Source organism: Fundulus heteroclitus, chromosome 16 (genome assembly GCF_011125445.2).
Source record: "Fundulus heteroclitus isolate FHET01 chromosome 16, MU-UCD_Fhet_4.1, whole genome shotgun sequence".
Classification (NCBI taxonomy): Eukaryota; Metazoa; Chordata; class Actinopteri; order Cyprinodontiformes; family Fundulidae; genus Fundulus; species Fundulus heteroclitus.
Genome location: NC_046376.1, coordinates 81,920 through 109,429, shown reverse-complemented (window position 1 = coordinate 109,429; position 27,510 = coordinate 81,920). Strand labels below are relative to the sequence as shown.

The following is a 27,510-nucleotide window of genomic DNA, read 5'->3' as shown; positions in this document are numbered from 1 at the left end:
GGTTAGTGGGGTTAGTCAGCACACGCTCAGAAACTTTCTGGGCAACAGAGATGGACCTTTTCAGGATAAATTTAAATTTATCATGTCAAACTGTGTTTACTTGGTAAAAAAAAAAAGTGTTTTGAAAAGGAAAGTACTGCTGAGTTGAGACAGCAGGAGTCGCTGTGGTCTCAGCTGCCCAAAAAGTTCCCTACTGGTAACAAATGAGTGGTTAGAACAAAATGTTAGTAAGTTTTGCAAAGTTGCTCTAACTCCCAACAGCCAATCAGAACCTACATGTTGCTTGGGAGTGCCTGTGCTTTGGTTGGATAGATTCCTCCTCAGCTTGAGCCTATTAGGGAACTAGAGGAAGGAAATGATGGGATGAGTCAATGAATGAATGAATGGTTCAACAAATGAATGAGTGAGTCAGGAAAAAGTTCTTGAACGAGTCTGGACACTGATGGGTGTGTCAGTGAATGGATCAATGAGTCAATGAGCAAATAGATGAGTCGGTGAACTAATGACCAAATTATTATTTTACTAAATGAGTCTAGGAATCATGAACAACGGGTCAAAAACTCCTGAACGGGTCTGTGAATGACCCTTTCAGGATCTGAGGAACAGGTGAGGTGGTCTGAACGTGACACAGCACTGAGCCAGGTGAGTCTGTACCTGTGGACTATCTGGAGAATGCTTTCTGGAGGCTTCTGTGATGTCAGAGGAGATCCTTCTGTGTCCCGGGGAGAACATCTGGAACACAGCAGGAATGTTAGGAATCGGCTGTCAGGACAGCTCTGGATCATGAAAGTGACCCGTGTCACTCACGTCTTCAGCGATGCTGTGCCTTATGGTCCTGACCTGCAGAGCTCCACCCACAGGAACTCCATTTCCCACCAACCTCTGCTGCAACATAACCAGCTGATCAGAGTAAGTTCTACTGGCGATAGGTTTCATTCTGCTGAGATGCGGCTGCTCACCTCCTGCTGCCTCTGCTGGCTGTTTGGGTCCTTCGGGTCCAGCTGAGCTCTGGGACTCTGAGGAGGCTGCTGCTGAGGATTCTGGGTAGACAAACTGGAGGTTAAACCAAGGGAAGGTGGAGAATACTAGAAACGCAGATGTTCCTTCATACCGTAAAGACAGAGTCTCCATCGTTGCTGTGTCTGTCCACGGGATAGTCTTCCTTTGGTAGAGGAGGCTTAAACCCATCAAACAGAAGACCCATTAGAGCAAATTCTAGATGATCTACACCTGATCTGATTTTCAGTGTCATACCAGGTCATCATATTGCTTTCTGCTGGCTGTGGACCCAGGAGGAGAGGAGGGGGGCGTTTGGTCAGGGAGAGCCCAGGAAGTGGCTCCTGTGTTGGAGTTGTAGTAGTAGACTCTCCCTGAGACCTCGTCCAGCAGCTTCTCCCACTCACAGGAGTCCTGAGAAGGAGGAGGACGAGGTCAGAGAGGAGGACCGTCAGCGATTACTGATCATGTAGGAGCTATGGTACCTGAGAGGAGGTCGGGGAGAGCGGACTGGACAGGTCCATGTCTCCAGCCGGTGAATGGCCTCGGTGGTCGGACCAGGTGGTCTGTCTGGTTAGAGGATGGTAAAAAAACCTCCTCCCACTCTCCTTATCGGTGTGTACCTGAGCAGACAGACACAACCAGAGCTAAGAACATCTGCACAAACATCTGGTTTGTGGCTTCCAACCTTTGAGATCAATTTCTACTGAAGAAAAACCTAAACCAGTTTAGAGGTTTCAGTGTTTTTGGAGGACACAGATCCGACCAGGATGTTTCACCGTTGGCACGACGCAGGAGTCCTGGTGTCTCCCAGCTTTCTTCTCTAGATCAGTCTCCTGGTGTCCGGCCTTGTTTTTCCAGCAGTACGTCATTCTTGGTGGTTTTCTCTGACAGAAGTGGCTTTTGTAAAAATATCTTCTCCTCCATGTGCAGCAGATGCACTCAAGCTCTGCTCTGGTGGCAACATGAGAAGGTGCTGGAGACCCGCCTGGAAGTCCTGGAGCTTATTCCCTGCAGCTGAACCTCTCAACTGTTCTTTCAGCTGTAATGTTCTCAGCAGCAGGTTCCCGTATCTAAGGCGGTTTGGAAGCTAAGTGACGATGCTAAGTGATTTTAGCCCTCCTGTCTCTGTTTCATGTCAGTCGGTCAGATCTTTAGATTGATGGAGAGCCAGGACGCTGATCTGGTGTCATTGCTTGATGCCTTTGTGTCAAGCAGCAGAGCTTCAGCTGTTCCTGCAGGAACACCTGATCCTGAGGAGGTCAGGTTACAGCTGATCAAACTTTAATTACTCCTGGGTAACATGAACTGGGAGCAGAGGAGACTTTGAACACAAGCTGTGTGTTCGGACCTAAAAACTTTGAACAACAATCAGATTTCCTCTTTAAATTCTCCCACGATTACAGCCTCCAATCATTTTTTCTGCATTTCCATTCATTCTCAGAGTTTAATTTCTGGAATCATTCCGTTGCATTGAGCGCTGATGGTTTAGTTCACTTCAGCTTCAAACATCTGTCTTTATCACACAGTGAAAACACACCTGGATTCTGAGGTAGCCTTACCTGCCATTCGTCCTGTGGGCTGACAGGGGAGGCGGGGCTCATCATGCTGGAGGAGGAGCTTGTTGATAAGAGTGTTTGTCCTGGTTCTGATGGGTCGGGGTCTGCAGGGGGCGGGGAGTAGATGGAGATCTGAGGAGGAGACGTTTTCTTCAGGGAAGAGACGTTGGCGTATATGGGCGAGCTAGGGCTGGTTGAGCTTTGGTCCTACAGAGACAGAGGGGAAAAAAACATTTATATTTTCAGTTAAAGGCACAGTGCGCTTTATTCTGTTTTAGGAGACCTACTACATGCATCATGAAAGTGTTTTGTTTAAAAAAAAAAAAAAACAGGCACCTAAAAGTCTCAGTTTCACCAACTGTCCTCCAATCAACCGGTCCCCTACAGCTGGTGGGTCTATTGGTCTCATTTGGTGAACTTGGGTGGTACCTGGGTCTGATCCGTGAAGGTGTGGCTATCAGATGTTAAAGGTTTTTTATTCACCCGTAGTGTGGTCTCTCAACCAGAACCAGCTTTCTCTAGAGGACCCTAACAAGAACCTGCCTCCCTCAAACAACAAAGCCCACTGAGAAACCCAGTTCAGGAGAGCTGCAGCTTCCCGGTTCTGTGAGGACAACATGGATCTAACAACGACTGTGCTGCTGCAGGTTTTAATTATCGTTCGTCTACACAGTTATTAATGTGAAACCATGTGTGTTGTAAAGAAATCTCTTTGGTTGAATTTAATGTTTTAGTTGTAAATGGGCTGAAGTTCTGTAGAACTTTCCAAGTCCTACTGACCACTCAGAGAACCTTCGCACCAGAGCCTTATAAATGCCTTGCCCAGGGGCACATAGATGCATGGAGGGAAGGGAGCTGGAATCAAACCAACAGCTTTAGGAATTTATGAAGACCTCCCGCACCCTGAACTCTGACTTACTCATAAAGACTCAATTAAAACTCGTCATTGATTTGATGTCTGTCCTAATCTGCTTAGCTGAACCCATCAGAACCAGAACATTCCTCAAACAGCAGTGAAGGAACCAAACTTTCTCCAGAACCTCTCCATGATTCTCCAACCATGATGTCCACAGAAATATCTTCATCGCTCCGAGGTCAACTCCAGCGTCCGGACTGATGATCAGTTCTGCACCCATCATGCCTCTCAGTCCTGTCTGCGCCCCAGACTCACTTTACCCTACAGAGTGACAGAGTCCACCCTTTCCTTCCCATTCTCCCAGTGTTCACCTCCAGAACCTCCTGAAGAAGCTCAAGAAGGTGTTAGACCGTGTTTATTATGCCACTGGCTGTGGATACCCGGGTCCAGTCCCTTGTGCAGGTGGTTCTGCCATCCCTGCAAAGCCAGGTGAGTCCAGTCTGTTCTCAATCATGTTCCCTCCATGCTGGTTCCTCTGGTCTCTCTAGCACCACTGATGTACCCTGACTGGCTCCACAGAGACTCTCCAAGCTCCCAGGTCTGGGACCAGAACCTGATTAAATGGGTTATATTGGTTAATGTGACGTGCTGGCTGTCGGTTTAAGGTCTTCTAGCTCTAAAACGCTGAGATTTAATCTCCTAGATTTACACAAACAGAAAATTGAGTGAATTTGTCGATTTCTAATGAGTTCTGCTGTTCCTGAGCCTAACATGAGTCTCTGGTTGGACCGTCTTCTAATCGCGTAGTTTCAGTCTGGATGATATTATGGATGTTTGAAGAGAAAATCTTAGTGTAAAGGGAAGTTCTGCTGATGGAGCTGCAGAAAGCCTCTGCTCTGACAGGGATCGGTCTGCCGGGGTGGACGGAGCTGCAGACCAACAGGAAGAGCTCCTCCCATGTTGTATAAACACACAAACTCACCAGAGAATGATTCCTGCTCTGAGCTGGCTGAACATCTCCGTGAGGGTTTACTCCGAGGAACCCGAACTTCACATTTTAATGCAAACCTGACCAGAACCTCTAACCCAAACCCTGACAGCTGAAGGCCTTCTGAGACGATTAGTGTCTCCACCAGTGGCTCCATAGACATTACAGAGATCTGCTGCTGAACTGTTGTTGTGGGTCATGTGAGGATAAAGCAAACCAACGAGCAGCTCATCAACAAGTGACCACAGTTTCTCTCAGTTTTTACGCACTAACAGTAAATCCTACAGGGCCAAAGTCCAAACGTGCTGCAGGTTTTGTTTGCAGCTGCAGCTTAAGGCTCTCAGAATCAAACAGGATGAATTAAAGCAGAAGCATGAAGACCATCAGCAGGTGGAGCGTCCAGCAGGACGTGTGGACTCACCCGTCATCATGTCTCAGTGTTGCTGAGGTCTGTGCTGCATTACCTCCATTAGGAAACATCTCATCCCGAGTGGAGCTGGTTCCTGCTGCCAGACTGAACCAGCTGCCCCCCCATCCCACTTTGTTTGCCCGCAGGCTTAGACCCCGCCCCCAGGACCACTGGCCCCGCCCCTCACTGGCTGCCTGGCTCACTTTTTTGGGGCTTCAGATTTTCAGGATTTATCTGAACTGGACTCTCTTGTGCAACAAGGGAACTAAAAGGAAGTGAAATGCTCTTGGAATGAGAGTATATAGTGTAGACAGGTAAACAAGATGATCTGCCAATGGAATGTGTATTTTTACCCCTAAAATAAGATAATTAGTTGTTACTATTTTAAGTGCAAAAATCTTATTCCACTGGCAGATCATCTTACTTACCTGCTCAAATCAAGGACATATAAACTCATTTCAAGAGCATTTCACTTACTTTTAGTTCCCTTATTGCAGTGTACAAACTCTTCCTGGAAGGTAAATTCTGGATTGTTTTCAAGAACCTCCAGGATCCTCATATCTGCTTTATAAACTTCATAGAAACAGAAAACTGCTCCAAAACGTTCCAGAGGATAAAACAACTTCTGGAGAACCAGAACATCTTCAGACGTCTGTGTCACTTTCTCTGCTGACATCACAGAAGCTAAAATATTTGGTCATTTGGTGATTTGGACCTTCAGGGAACCTTGGAAGGAGATATCTCATAAAATGATGTGTCTCTTCCTCAACAGGTTCCATCCACAGTCCGAATCATTGGCAGAACCTCAACATTTCAGTAAACAGCCACAGAGGACACGATGCTTTTAAAAGTGGGTGGAGACAACTTTCTGAAGACGCTAATAAGCGACTCCTGCTTCTCTTCAAGAAACTGTAGATGTTTCCAGGATAGTGAAAAGAAAAAGAAAAGACCCTCCTTTAAATCCAAGGGTTTTACTCATCAGTTTATGATATCATCTTCTTATTACTGGGTTTTAAGGTCATTTAGATCAAACCTTAAGTGAACAGAAACACAGAAGGCATTCCAAACTGTCAGCTGCTTTGTTAAAAGCAGATTAATTTCATTCAACACGTCTATAAATTTACCAACATCATCTAAAGATGACTTCACATCTTCACTTTATAAAGTACATTTGATCAAATCCTTCAGACATGTTGGTTCATAGTTTCTCTCTAAGGAACCCAGCAGGTTGCATCCAGTTGTTGACCTGCAGCTTTAAATCCTCCTGGAGGAACGCAGAGCCACAGCAGACGGTTGCTGGCAATGAGTCGTTGACTTTGCAGCAATCCCTCATACCAAGCATGCATGTAGGGCTGGGTAATATATCCAGATTTTAAAAATATCAAGATTTTTTTTAAAGAGTTATAAAATGAAATTATATATAGAGATGGTCCATGTTTGGTTATAATTATACTTATGTTTTCCAGTAGGTAATTTTTCAGCCGTCTCTCATATTCATTTACAGCTCTTTGTTAGAAAAATGTGCCTGTGAGACATTTGGGATAAAGCTTTAATCCACAGATGCCTTTTTATAATCACTTTATGAAAAGAAAAACATATCAAGATAAAAATTCAGACTAAAATTATCAACATATAATGTGTGGTAGCAGTATTAGCTCTGTGGATTACTTTGATATAGAGAAGAATTCATAGTCTTAAAAACTGTAGGATTTACAGTGTTGTATCTGCAAAATAAGCCCGTATCATCATTTCTCTACCGCCGTGCTTGACTGTAGGAGGTGTCGGTGCTGGTGTTCTCCCAACATGGAGCTTTTTGGTCTCATCTATGTAAAGAACATGGTCCCCGCAGCTTTGCTAACCCAAGTCCTGCTGCCATCTTGATTTTAAAGAGATTTTCCCTTCAACCGTCCTGGTTCAGTGTCATGACCTGCGACCATTAGCCTGCTAACTGAGGCAGCGCCCTGAAAAAACTGCTGCTGTAATAGAGCTGCTAACACTGATGGTGACCGCTGAGGCTGGCCAGCAGAACCAGACCCATACTCTGGCTCTTAGACTGGGTGGAGGCAGTAATGTTTGCAGATGAATAACATGAGGATCTGAAAACTGAGGGAGAACAGTGGCGGAGAATGATGGTGAAAAAAATGCAACAACGCTCCTTTCCTTCTCAGGGTTTCACAGAGTTGCGTCAGAGACGTTTTCAGACCTGATTTAAAGACATGTTTCCCTCCCATCTCATGGTAGAAGCTATCGGATCATCTTATAAACACAAGCATGTGGTATCACGCCGATCGGCTCCTCGGGGAGATGCGGTCTTTGTGTTTACTCCTTTCAGGAAGCCTCTCTCTCTCTCTCTCTCGCCACAAACACGAGAAGAACCCGCTGCTGTAGATCCACACAGAGGGGATTCCTCTGCTGTTCCTCCATCGGTCGTCATCAGTCATCAACGGGTACAGAAAGTTCCCACTGATGCTGCTCTCTCTAATCTGCTGCTTATTGACTGTTGGAGCTTTTACACATGACAGCAGCTGGAATATCGCTGGTTGATGTTCTGGTGGAGGTTCAGCTTCAGCCTGCTGCCACCTGCTGTTGTCTAAAAGACAGAATCAAGCAGCTACATCTGAGAAGAACAGCAGGTCTGCATGGAACTCTGCAGAGGCCTGTTTCACAAAAGCAGAACTTAGCAATCCAGGATCAGAGATAAACCTGGCTTGAACTAGTACCATCAGAACATCCTGGTTTTGCCCGTTTCTTGAAGGCCAATCCAGGCTCAGGAGGTCCGACTATGTCAAGTCAGGCTTAAGTAACTCAGGTAAAAGCGCAGCTTTCTTCTAGAGACCATGAATGACTGGTCCACTGATGCTACAGCAGATGAGCCTCTTGCGTCGTACTTTAAACCAAAGGAGCCACATCTTTTGATGGAGGCTTATGAGGAATCAAAGCACATCAGACTCTAGAGAGGAAACACTGCTGCTAAAGGAAGACAGGTGTGTTTGGAGCTACTTATACGGCAAACAGGTGTTAGCTACCAGATTCTCCACGCCCCATCAGATTCTGTGACTCTGGAGGGCGCTGCTTTGCTGACCCCCCATAACCCCTGACAGAAGAGCGGTAGAGGGATGAAACTTTTTATCTTAGATCGGTCCTGATCTGCACAGTTAATGAGCAGAAGGAGTGGCTGTGAGGTCACTGGTTGTGCCAGCAGATGATCATTTCCTGATGGGACACATAACTCCTGAAGGAAAAGCAGCGGAGGAAACCTTTTCAGCAGACAATGTTCGCCTCATATCAGATTTTAATAGTGACATTAATGATTAATACAAAGATTGCTTGTGTTTAGAAACATTAATTAATAGAAATAAGATAATTTAGGATTCCAAATATGAAACCACATTTTCTGCTCATGATAAAATACATCAAATAACATTATTTCCCTTAGCAGTTGAGAAGTCACTGAGCCTCATGCTTTGCATAGTTTGTCCTTTTGGGGCTATGAGGTTGCAGATTGAGTCTGTGAACTTGAGGGGCACGATGTTTGTTCTGGAGGAGTCAGTGAAACAGCGCCCCCTAGAGTCACAGGATCTGATAGGTCAAGGAAAACAGTGTTATGCCAGACTTTATTGACCGTTGACATTTCTCTAATCCCCTCAACATGCACTAGTGTATTAAACACAACTGGACCATAACAATACCGGCATAAAGATAATAATGGTTTAGGCTTCCTTCATAATCTTAAAATAATAATGGTGTTTGACTGAATGCCTTTATGCATCAGTGGTATTTTAATGCAGGCTGGTGAAAATGACCAAAACTCAAAGACAGGGAAACAGAATCATTGATAAAGCTCATTGGTTTCTGATCAGAGTGACTTCTGACTGAACAAAGGCACCAGGATTAACTCAGCCTGGCTGTCAGCCTGGCCTGAAGCAGGCTAGCTGCACAGAATAAATCACCATGAATCACATGCTGCTGCCACAAAACCGAGTTGATGTTTAATTCAGCCAGGATATACCGGCTTAATCTGCTATCTTGGTTTTGTGAAACAGCCCTCAGGATGTGGTTCAACCAAATACGCGATCATTTGGTTCATATCTAGCTAAGAATGGTCTAAAAATAGGAGAGGAGGTCCAGAAACTCCTTCCACTGGTTCTCCAAGTGATTGTTCTTAATCTGCCGTTGAGTTTTTCTACAAACAGCTTCAGGATCCAACAGAATTACTTCTCTACAGTCAACAGATCAAACTGCAGGTAGAGCTAAAGAGATCAGGATACTGATCCACTTTGACAGGCTAAAAACTAAATAAACACAAAGAAATAACTTAATTCTGTATCTGTTCACATCCAACCACACTCTAAATACAATCTTCCTTATATACCAACAATCTGAATTAAACTGTGTAAAGATCTGCAGATCTTTCTTCACCATCGGCCTACAACCCAGCGCACAGAACAAGCTGCAGAGAAGCTAACGTCTGACCATGATCCAGTGTTTCCGTCTGTAAACTCTTCACCTGAATGTTTTCTGACAGACAACGTTCAGAAACATTTACTCACCTTCATCTCAGCCTTCCAGCAGAACCACCATCACCTTAATCCAAAGTACCATCCTCATCCCCCAATAACTGCTCCAGTCAGTGAGTCTAGGTCACTTCAATGGTTCCATTAAGTATTTAATCAACAACTGGTTCCGGTCACTAGTGGCTTCAGTTACTAGCTGGTTCCAGTCAAAAGCCGGTCTGGACAATAACGGATCAAATCAATCCTCAATCTGAACCTCTCTGACCTGAATACTGCAGAGGCTGACCAGGAAGAGCAGCAGGGCATCAGCCAATCAGAAGTGACGTGACCTTTGACCAGGAAGAGTTTGTTGCTGCTGCTGAAGGGAAATCCATGAATGGTTGACGACATATACCTGTCAAGGTAATTAAAGATTTGTGGAGCTGTTAGATGAATCTATTGTGCAACACCTGATTTACTGCCTGTTCTCCGAGAACAAAACTACGAGCAGGAACTCAGGTGACCTAGTGACCGAGTCCAGAGGTCGTCACAATAATCAATACAGGAAGTGAGATAATCAGAGGTCAGCCTACATGATGCAGGTTCAGAATCCAGTAGAACTGCTGGAGAACCAAAGTCTTTATCTGAACCAGAACGTCACCAGACAGAGTTTAAAATGTTCCTCTGTCGTGTTTAACCTTCAGCTTCATTTTTTCGCAGCATTCAGATGCTTCACTGATAATCGTCTGGAAGTTTTCAGCGTCTTATCTTTCTGATTTGACTGAGCAGAAAGCTGAAACACGCAAGGAGGAGGAGGAGGAGGAGGAGGAGGAGGAGGAGGAGGAGATGCAAAAGTGTTCTTTCCAATGAGGTCAGCGTGAAGGGACCGCTGAGCAGCAGGGCAGTCCAGGTCCAGTCCTGGAGAGCTGCATCACTTCTCCAACACGCCTCAAAGTCTCATCACCAGGCCTCCAAAGAGCTGAGGCCCGTCCATGGAGATGAGATCAGGTGTAACCATAGAGTTATTTTGTTGTTTAGGCGTCCACATGGATCTGCAGTTTAGGGAGACCAAATCTGATGGTTGATGAAACCGGGTCCCAGAGTGGAGAAATTGTAAATAGCCAGTTTTGTTGTTTTTGCGTGTTCATGGTACAGGAAACAAATGCTTTTGGCTCTACCTCAGGGAAGAGCAAGAAGTTTGGAGAAAGGTTTGGGAAAGACCCGACAGAACTAGCAGCCACCAGTGGCCCGACTTTTTTTCTTGGTAAGAGGAAAAAAAGCCATTTTTCTCTTACCAAGTTCATCTTTGTGGGGACGAGGCCTGAATAACTGCTGATGAGGGAACTAATGTGTTGGAGCAGAGACAGATTGCAGCGCTGCAGGACAGAATTTGGGCCTACCGGGTGTTCAGTGCTGGTAAACAGAAGGCCTGCTGGGTTTTTATGTATGAATGTTCTGATCTTAGCTGCAACAAATAAATAAAAGTCTGACCATCCAAAAGTGATACAGTTCATTCTGTATTCCTTCTGATCAACAACACTAGAACCCGATTATGTCAGATTATGTCTGTTTTTATTGAAGCTGGCCTGAATCTTCTTACAGTGCCCTGATAGGCCTCAGAACTTTGTTCTTCGCCTCGCAGTCCAGAACAGCAGATGTGATGAAGAACCTAAATCTGTTGGTTCAGATCACAGAAGATCATCCATCCATCAACCAACGTCTATAAACGCTAGTCTGTGCAGGGTTGCATGTGTGTGTGTGTGTGTGTGTGTGGGGGGGGGGGGGGGGGGGGGGCGTTGCTACACGTCTCCAGCAGGAACTAAGGAACAGAACCAGACGGCTGAGCAGGTACTAGCAGAACCTCAGCCACAGCTAAACCTCATGCATGCTCGTTCCTCAGCTTCTTTAGAATTCACTAAGGCGGATGTGTGTCAGTGGCTATGCTGGCCTGTGGTGAACAGACCTCTCACCTCCTGACCTCTAGAAAACACATGGATGGATGAATGAACCATCTTCATCCAGAACCAGCAGAGCGAAGGTGAAGGACTCACAATCCTCCCCAGTCAGTACTTTGTTGCTGCTCGTTCCCAGTTGGACTGACATCCAGACTGTTGGTTTCCTGAAAAGTCTGAATTGTCTTTGCTCTGTGGACAGGTGCATCATCATCATCATCATCATCATCATCATCATCATCATCATCATGCTGAATACGTTTCTCAGCATCACCAAAAGCTGCTTTGTGTTGATGCAATCAGAAGAAGAGGTCCTGACCTCCGCCCGCTCTGCTCCTCTCTCTGAGCTGCACTTTAAGATCGTCAGACTCAAATCTGCTGCTGGTCTTCACTGGGATTGTCCAACATCATCTCCGGGGTTCATCCATAATCCATGGCTGCTCCTGAGTCCTGCTCCGGTTCCAGTCTGGCTTCTTCTCCTTCAGCTGAGCTCCCAGCCTGCTCCCAAACACTGACTCCTGTTTCCATCCATCGCTCTCCTCCTCTTGCTACGCTGGTTTCTGTGTTCAGCCAGGTCTCTTTGGGTTTTCTGCACTGAACCTTCGTTGTTATCCTGGATGTTTGGACCCAGCTGTCCAGGAACAGCCGGGTATTTCCTACGGTTCCAGCTGACAGCTCTCTGGCTGGGTCGCATTTCCTGTCACAGCAGCTTGTTAATATGAGCTCGTTAAGTTCTGACTCAGAAAATGCTCTTTACAGACTGGTTCCTTCATATTTTTCTCAGCTTGACAAGAAATAAAGATGCAGAATTCCTTAATGACAACAGTGTCATTTATTATGTGTAATTTGTAAATCCAATGTTTTGCATTAAACTATTGTATTTGGTATTTTAGGGTAAATAACATAACTTCCTTTGGGTTTCTGGTTACTGTATCACTCTGTGGTTAATCAGTGATGAAGCTGAGCTCACATTCTTATTTACAGAGCTATGAACTCCTGTAAAGGTTTTAGATATAAAAAGAAAACTGGACTTGGACGTCACAGGTTGATTTCATAAAGTGTGCAGCACAGAGACACCTTTAACTCAGTTTCCCACAATGCAACAGCAAACAGGCTTAACCGGGCTTTCATTCAGTTCTTTCTGAAAACGTTTTGACACTTTTCCAGGAGTCATTGTCAGTTCTGGCGGCTCGCTCTGAGAAACCTGCAGTTGGAGCGCTGCTGCTTTTAAAGGACATGGAGGCCCGTCCTCCTGGGCGTATTCCCACAATGCAACACGATTAAAGTCAGCTTAGTGATAAAATGAGAGAGCGGCTGAATGAAGCCGTGACGTCAGGCTCTGCAGCAGATCTGCTGCTGTCAGAGTTTCACTCAGTGAAGCTGCAGATTAACACAGATACTCACAGACATAAAAGATTCAGAGCTGATTCAGAGTCAGTCACAAACCAGTCAGACCAGTCACCCCCCCCCCCCCACACACACACACACACACAGTAGTTTTCCCCTTCTGCCCAGCAGGTGTCACTGCAGCGTCAGCACCGCCTCACAGTTTCCTGTCTGACCCTGACCTCTTCCTGTCCGCTGTGACATCATTGCTTCCACATGACCTCATCACATCCTGCTCTGACCTCAGGTGTCCTCCATGGAGACTCTGGACTCGTCCAGAGCCAGCAGCAGAACCACAATCATCCCAAACCTCCTCAACTTAACTTTGATAACATCCTGTTCTGGTTGGATCAGAGAACAAAAAACAGACATGAAGCCATAAATAGGGACAGATAGAAGACAAACTGAGCATCAGGCATTATGGACATGGATCATCTTAAATCTGATGACGGGTAACAGCTACATAAATCCACAGCAGAACTAGAACAACATGAAACCAGTTTAGGGTGAAACTGCCAATGTCCAGCCATTTGTTTCTGCTCCGAGGAGAATAAAAAGAGGAAACAGATTTTTGTGATTCGGGCTTCCTGTGTCGACGATGCAGGAAATCAGCCACGGCTACACAGAGCTTTTATTTTGTAGGCAGAGCAGCAGCCTCTGAACTGGGACTGAACTTCATGCTGCAGCAGATCAAACCTGCAGAACTTCACCTCTAATCGCTGCTGCTGAGGAGTTCAGAGGATTTTTTCCTCCACGCTCCAACAGGAAGTCCGGACCAGGCAGGAAACCCATAGAGGAAGTAAACCTTCAAACTAGCCATGTGTGTTGCTTTCAAGGACCTCAATCTGCGGCAGGATGTGTTCAAGTACGACACCAAGTGTAGGTCACTGCAGAAAAAAAAAAGGGCCACGGTGTTCCCACACAGTCAATCAAAGCTAGACAGACATTTTAGAAAGCTATTGGCTGACAGAGTCATGTGACATCAGCTCACACGCCAATAAACACCCGTGTGAAGGTTAGGCAGTAACATGGCGCACCGGAGGATCCACATCATTACTCTGAGCTGCAGGTTGCATGCTTGTTTTGTAGTAAAACCCTTTTTTTCTGTACTTTTCTCTACAGCACAACCTCATGGTTGGAGGAGACACTGCAAAGAGTGCAATAAAACAGCTTAATGGTGCGTTCCATTTATCGGAACTGAGATTATGTCACTTACAGTACGGCGTTCCAGTTTTCAGCTCGTCTGATATTGAGGGAAACCTAAGCCAATTTGAAATGTACAAATACAGCCAACCTGAGACTCATAATGTGATTTAAAGTCACATTTCATAAATCTTTGTCTTTTTTCCAGTCAGGATGAACGTTACACAATAGGTGACGATTCTGCATCGCTCATTCAGCCTCTAGTGCTAAAATAATGTCAATAACACTATTTTAAGCTTTACTCTCTGCATATAAACATAGTTGAAACATCCAGTCTCATGAAAACTGAAAGGTTACACGTGTACAACTGACTAAATATTATATAAATAATAGATAACTGCTAAAAACAGTGAAAGTGTAAAGTTTTACTCAATGTAGTAGCCATCTTGAATGTAGAAGTCAAGTGTGGTTCTTTTGCACCAACTCATAATTCCCACTTTAGGGGATGTTCCAGTGGAAATGTCCTACTTGGAGGTGGGACATTTCCACTTCCAAGTACCAATGGAACGCAGCAAAAGCATCGAGTCTGCCATGATCCAAAAGCTTGTTAGAAATTAACTTCTCCATTGTTTTGATACATTTATAGCTGCAAAATTTCATTTATTACCATTTTTTAAATATGTACCAGAATACTTTTGTAAATTCACATAAACAGAAGATATGAAATTAAGAATTTGCTGCTGCATTTAAAACGACCAGAGCCTGAAAGTTTAGGTCACAATAAACACATAAGAAGAAGAAGAAGAAGAGGAAGAAGAAGAAAAATTATCACTGATTGGACGTTGAGGAGAGCATCTGATACAAAGAGATTAATTATAATTTAGTTAATATTCATACAAGACAAATATCACTCAGAAGATAATAAAACAAAATGGAAAAGGAAGCTACTTTAAAAAAGACGTTTAGTGTCTTTATCTAAATTGTGTTTAAAATGCCATCTTGAACACTGTTTCTAGTATTCTTAGTAATCAAACAAATCTGGTGTCCCAGAAAGCAAGCTGAGCAGCTTTTTGCACGTTCCCTCTGGCATTTTAACAATTTATCTTTGACGAGGCTGGAATGCCTCCTCGTTGTCACCCTAACCTTTAGCTAGCACCACTGATTCTTTATCGTATTCATATCAGGACTCTGGCTGGGCTGCAACAAAACATCAATCTGACGTCCAATCAGCACAAACATGCAGGTAAAATCTTACTTCTAAGCTACGGCTGCCTGGAGTCTGAATACTGACACCGCTTCCCTCTGAGTGCTCCTCCTGGAGAAGGTCTACGGCTGCAGAGCTTAAAACCCAAACCTCCACCACCGAGAAGTCCAGCTGGTGAGGAAGGTTCATGGAGGCAGATCTAAAGTGTTTCTTAGTCCCTCACACATGGACTAAGAAATAAATGTTCAGGTGTCGCCTTCCTGACCAGATCAGAATGAAAGCCTGAAACCAAGCCAGTCCAAACTAACGGACCACTATCACAGTGTTTGGGGGGGGGGCTGAAGATGGATCTTACCTGTGTGGAGGGCAGGGCTGCAGCTGGAGGTTCTGGTTCTGGCTCAGACACGGCTGATGGACCCTTTGGTTCTCTGCTCAGAGCCTCCAGGTTCAGATTCAGGTCCTGGATGGACTCGTAGATGTGGTGACCTCGGGGCTCCTCCTCTTCCTCGCTGCTCTCTGAGCTTGTCGCCTCCTCGGGGACCTTCTCCTCCTCTTCCTCCTCTTCCTCCTCCTCCGGGTCGTCTTTCTCTTGCTTGCCGTCATGGTGACCCTCAGACGTTTTGCTGTGAGGGGGAACCACCGGCATCTCCACCGGGATGGGCTGGTTCTGGGGCCGGCTGGAGGTCCGAGGGTCTGCTGGACTGAAGCTGGGAACTCGGTTTTTCCCAGAATTCAGTTGGTCATCCAGGAGACTCTGAATGTGGGGCTGCTTTTTATTGTCAGCCATGTTTGTAGTCTCAGTGGAAGCCGTGGTTCTGGTCTCAGCAGAGTCAGGATGGTGGTTGCTGTGGACCCTGGGTGATGACTTCACGTGCGTCGAGTCGGGTAAGTCCAGGGGTACGCCGAATGTGGACATGCGGTTCTCATTCCGGTGGTGCCGATTTGAAGAGTCAGGTCTGAGGCGGATCATCACCTCATCATTTTGTTTGGTTCTCGTCCCTCCGGGATCCTCCAGATTCTTTGGAACAGGAACCGGGACAGGAACAGGAACCGGGACAGGGACAGGAACCGGGACAGGGACAGGGACAGGGGCCACCACCGGATGAGCGACAGGCTCTGACCCGGGTGGGTCAGCAAAGTCCAGTGGAGACGGTAGCTCTGTGGGCAGCTCCTTGACGTACTTGGCCGGGATGTAGAAGGGTCTGGAGCTGCTGTCCTTCTGGACGTGCCACCAGTGGTCGTTGGTCTTGGCCAACAGGATGTAGCGCTCATTGGGTTTGATGGAGACTAGGACCCTATCCCGGTCCTCATACTCATACTTGAACTCCACCAGGACCAGACCAAGACCTGAAAAATCACAGGGCATTACTGAGCGGGTCAAGGTGATCACAGAAAGCGTCACACTGATACTGGGTCAGATAAAGGTTCTGCTCCTGCAGCAGGTTGGCTCATCAATTCAAATTCAACTGGCCTAGTCGGATTCAGGTTCTGCTCTTACAGCGGAAAGTTGGCTAGGTGATCCAGACTCAACCTGCTGAATCAGAACCAGGTTCTGTTCCTGGAACATGGTGCTTCATTGATCCAGACTCAACCTGCTGAATCAGAACCAGGTTCTGTTCCTGGAACATGATGCTTCATTGATCCAGACTCAACCTGCTGAATCAGAACCAGGTTCTGTTCCTGGAACATGGTGCTTCATTGATCCAGACTCAACCTGCTGAATCAGAACCAGGTTCTGTTCCTGGAACATGGTGCTTCATTGATCCAGACTCAACCTGCTGAATCAGAACCAGGTTCTGTTCCTGGAACATGTTGGTTCATTTATCCAGACTCAACCTGCTGAATCAGAACCAGGTTCTGTTCCTGGAACATGTTGGTTCATTTATCCAGACTCAACCTGCTGAATCAGAACCAGGTTCTGTTCCTGGAACATGGTGCTTCATTGATCCAGACTCAACCTTCTCAAGCAGAACCAGGTTCTGTTCCTGAAACATTGTGCTTCATTGATCCAAATTCAACCTGCTGAATCAGAACCAGGTTCTGTTCCTGGAACATGTTGGTTCATTTATCCAGACTCAACCTGCTGAATCAGAACCAGGTTCTGTTCCTGGAACATGGTGCTTCATTGATCCAGACTCAACCTGCTGAATCAGAACCAGGTTCTGTTCCTGGAACATGGTGCTTCATTGATCCAGACTCAACCTGCTAAATCAGAACCAGGTTCTGTTCCTGGAACATGGTGCTTCATTGATCCAGACTCAACCTGCTGAATCAGAACCAGGTTCTGTTCCTGGAACATGGTGCTTCATTGATCCAGACTCAACCTGCTGAAGCAGAGCCTTTCTGGTCCAGTTTGTTTCTGTACACAAGCAGAACTTACCCCTGCCTGGCACCAAGGAAGTGGTTGCCATGTTTAGCTCCCGAGCTCCTCTGGCCCCGCCCCCTCAGGTAGATGACTCTGATGACGAGGGGTCAAAGGTCACCCCTGATTCTCAGCGACCTTAAACACAGAAAACGTGAAATCAGTTACAACATTTTCTCGGTCGGGTCCAGATTGGTTTTCTCACTTCCTGTTTGCACTGCGATTCTTCAGGTTCCCTTATCCTAGCAGGTCAATAGGTTCAGGGATCTTGAAGATAAACAATATGAATAAAACTGAAATCTAATGATTCAGTTCAACTGCAAACCATTATCTGAAAACTTAGCATTAGATGTTTTGGTTCTGATCTTCCTCTTTGTAGACTGTGACCCGTGATCAAACCAGAACATCTCTAACTGGCCTCCCATTGGTAGATATTCTGCTTTAAATCACAGGTGTTAAACTGTCTGAGGCCAGCACTTTGAATCGTTTTGTTACAGAAAAGTGCTTTAAAAACAAACTTGCCTTGCCTGGGTCATTTCCTCGCAGCTTTGAATCCGTTTCAATGTGTTCTTATCGGTTTGATTTCAGTGCTCTGTGGATCCGCTGCTTCTAAGACATTCCCAGACCCTGAACCAATGTTTGGGCTCACTCAGTGACGAGTTTCTGATCCAGAAGGAAGGATCGTGTCATTTCAGGCAACATTAGAGTTTGAACCCTGATCCACCCAGTTCCTCTGAGAGCAGATCTCTGGGGAACAGAACCAGAACATTAGATCCTAGAATCCGAACATGTACAACCACGTTGATTGTTTTCCACAGAATTCCTCGAGTAACAGCAGCTGCACACAGAACCGGTCAGGAATGACAACAATAAGCTGTTCCTCTTGTCAGAACCCGTCTGAACACGCCGACCACCACGTGACTCCAGACACGCAGCTCAGCCGAGGTTCGCTGGAAGTTAGGCTCTCTCAAACTGGGAGTTCTGGTTCTCCGGCTGCCGTCGAATTACCAAACTTGTTAGAACTGTCGTGTTCGGAGAATCAAATGAATCCCTTAAGAGGTGATTCCTGTTTTAGTTGGCATTTGTAGAGTCGTTAAGCATATTGTCTGTATTTCCTGCTACCTCTCTCCGTGCCAGCCCAACAGCAGCTGCAGACAAACGGCTCCGGACGGAGAGGGAACCGGACTCGGCCTGCCTCCAACACGGACCCGGCTGCAGTTGGACGGGCTGAGGAGGTCTGGTACGTGGTGACGTTCTCAGGAACTGAGCCTGCGCAGCTTAAATGTTGTGCAGACAGGCGAGACGGTTGAACTGCATCATGTTGGTGAACACCAGGAACCATCAGGACTCAAACGGGTCGCTGAGGTCCGGCTGAGGTCCGGTGATCGTTGTCTGCTGGATGTTCATCATAATAAACTAAGACAGCTTTTATCCCCTGACTCTGAACTCTCCACACCTGGGCTGGAGATCTGTGGAGTCAATCATTCCTTCTTAGGAAGCAGCTTAAAACATTTTTACATATTTTACATGTGTTTCATGCTTGCTTTTAACACTATTCAGTTTTTGTGTTGTAATATGAATCATTTTGTGACTTTTATCTTAAAAAGTGCCTTAAGGAATAAATCCAACAGACTCTGAGGAAGTTTGCATGTTCCCAGAAATCTAAAGTCCAGATTTCCTGCAGCTGAAGGCCATTTCCCTGACCAGGAATCACGATCGATGGTTCCTTTTTAGTTCAGGGTGAGTTAGAAACAAGAATCCTGGAGAATCAGTCCGTCTCTCTCAGCAGGTGCAGCTCTGATCTGTACAGATTCAATTCTTTTTAACTTTTGCTGGATGTTTAGATAAAAATCCAGCTGCTGTTTTCTGTCTGACAGACTCTCCTGGCTTCCAACAATCCTTCCGTTTTTTGGACAAAGTTTGGATCTCTGAAGGACCCTGAACAGCTGCAGCAGCTGACCATGATGACCAAGCTTGGCATGAATCCTGTTAGAAAAGCGAGAAGCCCTGGCTCCACTGCTGGAATGCTACCCTCCGAGTCTTCCTGCCCGGCAGCCTCCGAGCCAGGCACTCTGTCTCACAGAACAATGACAGGAGGCTGATTCCAGGCCAGCTCTGTTTACAAAGGGAAGTCCTGCTCTTCCCGTCAGCTCTAAGCCCCGCCCACATCGCTCTGTGGTCATCACGTCGTGTGTGTGTTTCCTGTCTTTGTGGAGGAACAACAATACAAGACGGATTCAGTCAGTAGTCCCTGAAACTACGTTCACATCCGATCACACCCTGATCCGCTCCACTTTCATGACCGGCGCTCAGGAAAGCGGGCCTCAGAGCCATGTTGGTGCTACAGCAGTGAGGCCGTGCTTCTCTATAGTCTGGGCCTGTAATAAGACCCGACCACAGTCAGCATGTCAGGCCCCAAGATTCAGTTTAGGAATCTGCTCAGATTTTATCTAGTCAGCAGATTATGGTAAAGAATAATGTCTCCATCCATAAGATTAGAATCTTTTACTCACCACTTTTAAACCATACAGGGGTGAATTACTAACATATACCAGAACCCTCCTGACTACCTGAACCGTGTCAGGTGTTTCAGACACCTTGCTGGAATGCAGCTATCTCTCCTCCCTCCTTTCTCTCTCACTGTTTGACTGTGTAACTCGCCCCTCCCTTCCGTAGACTGCCGTGTAATTGCCCCCCCCCCCCCCCCCCCCCCCCACACACACACACACACACACTCTGCATGCTGAAAACAATCTGTGCTGTCAATCATCAAACCGAGGTCGAGGTTTGTGGCTGGATCATCGACCAATCAGAGCAGGGCAAACATTCCTGCTGAGTATCGTCTCCAACAACATGGTGGGATCCGGACCGACGGTGTGTTATGTGACATCATGAGGCCAGCAGCCAATCAGAGCCGAGAACATCTGAGGAAGACCCAACCTTTACCCTGTGGGTGAGCGTGGGTGTGGTCCCGCTCAGCACAGAAATAACCGAGTAGAACTCATAAATCCTTCAGCTGAGTCTTCCTACACAACTCTGGAAAACAAACAGGAATGTTGAGAAAGTCCGGCCACATGGCGTTGACGCGGCACCGAGTTACACGTTTACTATCTGACACACCATCGGCTCAAAGACAAACAGATGAAGGTTTCTCTGTTAATCCCTGTGGATCATTGGGCAGAGCTGTTCAGGTGTCTGTCAGACGGCAGTCCCCCTGTTCAGCTCTGAAATTTGCTTAGAATCTTTTCTTAGTGGAACCAAAGTTCTTCTACCCCCTAGAATTTGGAACCGACCAGCAGATCTTTCAAGACCTTTTCATAGATTGTTGCCCCAGAAGGGCCTCCAGTATTCTCTGTTTTTAATTTTCAGATTTTTTAATACCCTCGGCTCTGTTAAGTATAATTATCTCCAAAACCTGTTTGTGGTTCTGACTTATGTGACACAATCATCTGTAAGGACCTTCATAACATACTCAGAAAAGCTTTAAAAAAATCTCAAGACCTCCTTCTTTGTTGTTTCCACCATGGCTAGAACTTCAGAACCGTGAACAGTTCTGTTTAAGATGTCCTTCAGTTCTTTTTGACACTTTTTAAATAAACAACAAAATGTCAGACTTCCTACATCTCACCAAAAAGCTAAAAATTAGAAACAGGATCAACACTTTCACTGAGACTTATTGGATCTCCACAGACCTGTTGAAGCACCTTTGAAGAAGTCAAAGTACTTCCAAAGACCTGCTTATGCATCCAGTGGAGCATCAACCACTTCAAAGAACATCCAAAACTTCAGGACTACCTAAGAAGCTCAGCCACATCTACAGCCTGTACTTTAACCTTTCCCACCCTGGGTCAGATGCTCCATCTCCAAGATGCTGAACATCTACTAAGCCTGTTCTATACAACGTCCTGTTGACCCTCCACACCAAGCAGAAGACGATGATCTACTTAGTGAAAAATCTGTTATCCATCCATCCATCATCCATCTCCTGGTCTATCACAGGACAAACAACATATGCTAAATGTTTTTAGAGAGCAAAGTTAATCCAACAGTCGTGTTTCTGGACTGTGGAATGATGGAACCAGATCCTGGATCCCAGGAGCTGAAACGGACTTCCTCTGTAGGGTAGCCAGGCTTCTTCTGGAGATGAGGTGAGGACCTCCATCATCCAGCAAGATCTCAGAGTTACGCTTCTCCGTATCAAAAGGATGGAGATGGTTCTGGCATCTAATCAGGATGAGTCCATGGCACCTCTCTTTGGAGATTTCCCAGGTTGCCCAGATTTTAAAATACACTAAGTTGTTTTTTTTTTAATCTACCGAGCTTCAGGTCTGGGAATAGCTCAGGCTTTCCCAGAAAGAGCAGCAGAGTTCCTGTAAAGAAAGAGGTGTTTGGGTTTCCCTCCTGGACCTCGTACTTCTATGATACACAGAAGACAGTGGAAGGTGGCTGTAGTCTCCTAACCACCAGAAACCCTGCAGGGAGGGATAGAGACAGCCCAGAAAGTCACCAGCTGCCCTACAGGACTAAGAAGATGCTGTCTGACCTCTTACACTCTGGTCAGGGACTTTTTGACCTTCTGCGCTCTGAAACAAGTTAAAGAGTTTAAAAAGTAGGACAAGCCACCTCAGAAACAGCCTCATAAGACTTGTACTTTGAGTACAAGGTAATGTGCAACATATTTTAAGACCTACTGTCCGGAAAAGTGAAGGGTGATGATTGATGTATAACGTGAACGTTGTAAAACGACAATAGACTGATGTTTGAACCATCTTCTAAAAAACTCAGAGAATCTGACCAAAGACCATTTAGTCAGATTTATATTCAGTTCAATTCAATTTCAATTCAATTAAATTTTATTTATATAGCGCCAATTCATGAAACATGTCATCTCGAGGCACTTTAAAAAGTCAAAATCAGTCAGATTATACAGATTGGTCAAACATTTCCTATATAAGGAAACCAGTTGATTGCTTCAAAGTCTCTCCAAGCAGCATTCACTCCTGGAGAAGCGTAGAGCCACAGGGAGAGTCATCTGCATTGTACATGGCTTTGCAGCAATCCCTCATACTGAGCAAGCATGAAGCGACAGTGGAAAGAAAAACCACCCATTAGCGGGAAGTAAAAACCTCCCGTCAAACACTCCAGGAAACTTAAAGAAGACTTTCCTCTTTACATAACTAAGTCTGAGCAGTGCTGGTTGTGTATCAGCTGCCTGTTGGCCAAAGTTCGAGGCTAATAAAGCAAGCGGTTACCATGATGACTGTAGTTAACGGCTCACAGGTTGATCTGCTGTCATTAAACCAGAGTTTAACTTCAACCAAGCCGCAGGAGCACAAACAGGTACAATCAGACCAGGTCTGACTTTTCTAGCACATTAGGAGGAAGGAAACTGTGGCAGTGATGACTGTTTGGATCCAACAGGATCAAATGCAATACTTTCCTCAAATTTATGAATTAAATGTGTTCATAGCCATAAAATTCAGGTAAAATTACTGTTTTCTTAAATCCTCGTCAAGACTATTGTTGGAGTTCTGCTAATATCGCATAATAAGAACCTCCCTATTTAAGGCTATAGCTGGTTCCAAAACACATTTTTGTTATACCACAGAATTCAACAAATGTTCCAAATTTTACAAGAAAACACAAATTTGTCAAATTTTTCTCATGTTGTAGAAATCTGGGCTTTTGTTTCACCAGCTTGCAGGAAGATGGTCAGGTTCTGTCTCTCCACTGAGGAACCAGAACCTAACAATGTGGGTCTGTGGTGGTAGACAGTCACAGAGCTTCTATAAAATTTCAAAGCTAAGCTGGCTCTGAACTGGGTCCACCAGCAGAACCTGGTCTAATCTGGTACCAGAGTGGGCTGTTTGTCCTCACAGTTAAAACAAGCAGCTTTACAGGGATTCTACTGGGCCAAGAAGAACCAGCTGTGGTGGAGGTGCTCTACGACCGGATCAGAGAGCCAACCTCTGTCTGATACCAGCTGCATTAACCTGAACGGTTCTGGATCAAGCTCCAGGTCCTGTTCTGAAACATTCCTCAGGTAAAATCAGTGAAAATGTCCGGGTTAAAAAGGAAAGGAGAGCTTTAAGGTCTGCGGTAAGAACTGTCATTGTCACTGGTCCGAGTTCCTCGTGTCTGAACCCAGAACAGCAGAACCTCCTGATTTCAAGTTCTGCTGCCTTCTGTGTTTGTGGGACTAGAAACAGAAAAATGTGTTCTGCCCAGTCTCTCTCCTCGCTGTGTCCCAGGTGAACTCAGACGTAAACGACACCTCCAGAACATTTATGTCACCTCCAGAACACAGACAACCCTCCTGATCTGAGTCCAGCATGGTTCTGGAGAACCCAGGGTTATGTCCTGAAAACTGGAACATGTTCAGGCTCAGAGCTGATCTGAAATCAGTACAGGGACATTTTTTTCCCCCGCTGAGCTGAACACACCCGCAGAAAACCAGAACCCAGCCTGAGGCTCAGCAGCTGAGTCCCTGTTGGACCGGGCCAGACAGCAGACCTTCACAGACTCACTTCAGCAGAACCTTATTTTATTTTAAACTGTTTGATGTGGGGAAAAAACTACTTCTTAATATTTCAGGTGCCAATCCAGCCACACAGAATCATCAAACAGTTCATTCCCAGAGAGAGAGAGATGGTTTTACCTGCAGCAGAAGTTAGATCCAAACATCCTGATCCAGTTTGTCTCTGGTTCTGAAACCTTCAAACAGGTTCCTGTCTCTGAGGCTCCACCTCTGGCCGACCTGCTTGTCCCAGCACGCCCTCCTCCTCCTTGACTTGACATCCTGTTCTTCAAAGGAATCCACACATGGATCTGCAGCTCAGCCTGAATGGATCAACGGCGCCACCCTCTGGCAGCGAGTGGGCAGTGCGCCATCATCGTTGACTGTTGACCGTCAGAACCAGACCCAGAGTGTGTCGGTGCTTGGTGCAGTTGCTCTGGAGCTTTAATGATCATTTTACAGAGGAGACCTCAATAGTCGATAGTCTATCTATCTGCTTCACGCTCCATGATTTGCTTCCACTGCTGACTGTCCTGCTGGTTTCAGTTATTAAGGATAAAGCAGGCAAAGTGGGTAATTTGGAAAAAACAGGTTAGCGTTGTGTTAAAGGTACTAGAACTAATTTGGAAATTTAGAATAAATGATTCGATCCACTGAAAGGAAAAGCAGTTTGGCTTTAAGGTTAGACACGGCGCGGACCTTTATTTAAATGTTTTAAAAGAAACCCTGAAAAAGGAAGATGGAGCTAATCAGTTCATCTGTTTTATTGATGCTTCTAAAGTTTGGATCGTGTGAGTAAGTTGTTCTATAACCTATTAAACCCAGAGGCCCTCCAAGGTCTTGTTTCTGAATGTTTGCTCCAAATCACACAATGACTTAACTCTTATCAGATTTTTTTCAACAACTACAACCTCCATTTAAATAATTTTGGTTTTAGAAATAGTCAAATAAGGAGATTACCTCACAAGTGTAACTATCACAGCAGCTGCTATAGTTTCAGAGAATATAAGGATGGAACATAAAATAGAGGATTTTAGCTCCATCACCAGTTTTTTTTCTGCATTATAAAGTGTATCAACCTTTTAGAATATGAATAAAGTTAAAAAAAACTTTCAGAAAGCCTGTGCAGCTCAGATAAACTAAACCAAAGTAACAGAGGTTTCAGTAAAAATATAAAGTAAAATTGTATTAACTCTCTGATGCATGAATTATGAAAGCCTTTGTCAGGATTTTTTTTTCTCAAGTGTTTTTATTCTTCTTAGGACATGAAAAAAACATTTAAACTTTTTTATTTTATTTAAAAAACGTTATTTGATAAATTTACAGATATGTCCAATCCAGTGGACTGCGTGCGCCTGAGGACTCAACATAAAAGATTATGAATTTAAAGGTAAAAAAATAACAATCTTGTATTCTGTTGTAAATATACAAACAAATGTTTCATTATATATATACATTTCACTGCTGGTGAAGAAAACTGACCATGGATCTGTTTATTGTTGCCTTTCATGGTCTAAAGCAGGTGTGTTCAAAGTGTGGCCCGGGGGCCATTTACGGTCCCTTTACTGACTTTGTATGGCCCCTGAACTGCTTTTTAAGAAAGATTTGGCCGACCAGCTCTGGTGGCTCTTGCAGATGGAAACTTTAATTAGGGTGACATTATTGCAGTTAAATTAAAATCTTACAAATAAATGTTAGGTAAAAAACAAAACATGTTTCTTTTATTAACCACACTTTTTAAATTTTCTTTAATTACCTAGTACATAGATCCTCAGCTATATAATGACTTCTACTAAAATGCAGACTTTGGTGCAGTAAAACCTGATAAGAATTTATTTATTATCATTTATTTAAAATAATAATTTTTTTCATAAAAAATAAAAATAAAATTCTCGAGTGGTTTTGACTTGAGAATTTCGGCCTACAAGCCAAAATGTTTGAACACCCCTTGTCCAAAGTCTCCTTCGTGTCAGATGACCAGGGTAAATCCAGGGTGGGAGGAAGGCCGTCCCGATACAGCTAGCCATCTTGTTACTTCAGCCTCCATTCACAGATGGTGAATGGCCGAGTGGTTAGAGCAGTGCGCTTGCACTCAGAGAAGGATGCAAGTACCCGGTTCGATCCCCAGTGCCAGCACTCTGGGTCCCTGAGCAAGACCCTTAACCCGAGATTGCTCCCCGGGCGCTGCACAGTGGCAGCCCACTGCTCCCCAAGAGTGATGGGTTAAAAGCAGTGAACACATTTCGTTGCATGTTTCAATGACAATAAAGATGATATTACTGATATTAGATGGTAGTGTTGTCCCAGACACCCTCTCTGCAGTTCTCAACAAAAACTTTATTACCCAACAAGGTCCAGAAGCGTCTTTCTTTTCCAGAGAATGCTGAGGAGGAACAAACTTCCTCCAACTCTGCTGCAAAACTTTTACCACCGCACAGTAGAGAGCGTCTTGACCCGTGGATGTTCAGGGTGGTACGCCAGCTGCACTGCATCCAAGAACAAACAGCTGCAGTGGTCATCAAGACTGCTCAGTGGATCCTCGGCTCCCACGCCTAGAGATCTGCTTGATCCATCTCCATTGAAAGACCACAAAGATCTGGGATGACCTTACCCACCCAGGAGCCTCCATTCAGCAGCCGTTAATCTGCCAGACTCAGAGTCATGCGAGCTCACACCAACACAATAAGCGTAGCTTTTCACCCATGACTGGGAAACTAATACCTACTGCTATCGCATCCAGTCCAATAAATGACCAAACTATGGCACAATTATTTTTTGTAACTTGCATTAAAACAGACTATTTAACAAACAACATGCATTAACTATATAGGGTTGACACAAACAAAAAAAGAAGCTGCAAAATGAAATTTAATTGAATCCTGAAAATGATAATAATGTTTCTTCTTCTTCAGTTTCTGTTGGAGTATTGTATAAAAGGTTGAATCCTAAACAATAAAACCCCACATTGCTGTATTTAATTTTGACACCACTGGACACATTGCTGCAAAAATGAGATCTGAATAAATTCAACTTAATCTAGAGTTACCAAGAATTTCATGTTCTAGTCTACCAGAGTATCGTATCTTGTGAAATTGGAGTCTCTGGCTGCTTGTGGGGCCAAGGGGTATTTTAAAGTTTAAAATCACTATTTAGTAATAATAGTAATTACAAGGGAACGTGGGCAGAAAAGGAGTGTGTATGGGGGTCTTGCTCAGCGTAAGAAACCTTTTTTTATACAAGCTTGGTACTGTCGGAAAGGGCCCGATCAGGCGGTCACACAAGACCACCTAAGTCCTGATGGTCCAATCCACAATAAGACTTAGAGACTAAGGTTGATTTGATTAGGCCATAAAGTGTACCTAATGAGCACCAGCAATGCTTTTGAATAGGGAGTCATGAGAAAACCGAAGGCCTCGAAAATCAAATGTGTTTGAGCTCACTGCTTTGCACTGCAGTGACCGACCCGGATGCACTTTACACCATTAAAAAGGGCAGAAGGAGACTCCAGAGGACTCTCCTCACCTGGTCAGAGCATCACAGACTATTCTTAGAGGTCAAACACAAGTTTATAATATTTTTTCTATGTTTTGTTATTCTGTAATTTTAAAAATGCAACAGAATTTGAATGGTTTATTTTTCTGTATC

General features: G+C 44.9%; 1 protein-coding gene across 5 annotated transcripts in view; it reads right to left on the bottom strand.

The window, feature by feature from the left end:
* LOC105920558 (rho GTPase-activating protein 15) overlaps positions 1-24,131 on the bottom strand; it is a 32,887-nt gene extending 8,756 nt beyond the window's left edge. For 2 of the 5 annotated variants that reach the window (XM_036148135.1, XM_036148138.1), the window contains exons 1-11: positions 24,007-24,131; positions 17,367-17,486; positions 15,342-16,333; positions 2,559-2,762; positions 1,482-1,619; positions 1,255-1,410; positions 1,112-1,177; positions 960-1,040; positions 808-885; positions 655-732; positions 277-342 (exon numbers count right to left, since the gene is read on the bottom strand). In XM_036148135.1, coding sequence (XP_036004028.1) covers positions 277-342; positions 655-732; positions 808-885; positions 960-1,040; positions 1,112-1,177; positions 1,255-1,410; positions 1,482-1,619; positions 2,559-2,762; positions 15,342-16,333; positions 17,367-17,397 — 1,890 coding nt within the window. In that variant the 5' untranslated portion in view covers positions 17,398-17,486; positions 24,007-24,131. Of the gene's footprint in view, positions 1-276; positions 343-654; positions 733-807; positions 886-959; positions 1,041-1,111; positions 1,178-1,254; positions 1,411-1,481; positions 1,620-2,558; positions 2,763-9,358; positions 9,546-15,341; positions 16,334-17,366; positions 17,487-24,006 lie in introns of those variants that run through there. The other 3 variants (XM_036148136.1, XM_036148139.1, XM_021312676.2) reach the window with 3 other exon arrangements.
* Between the last annotated feature and the right edge of the window lie 3,379 nt (positions 24,132-27,510).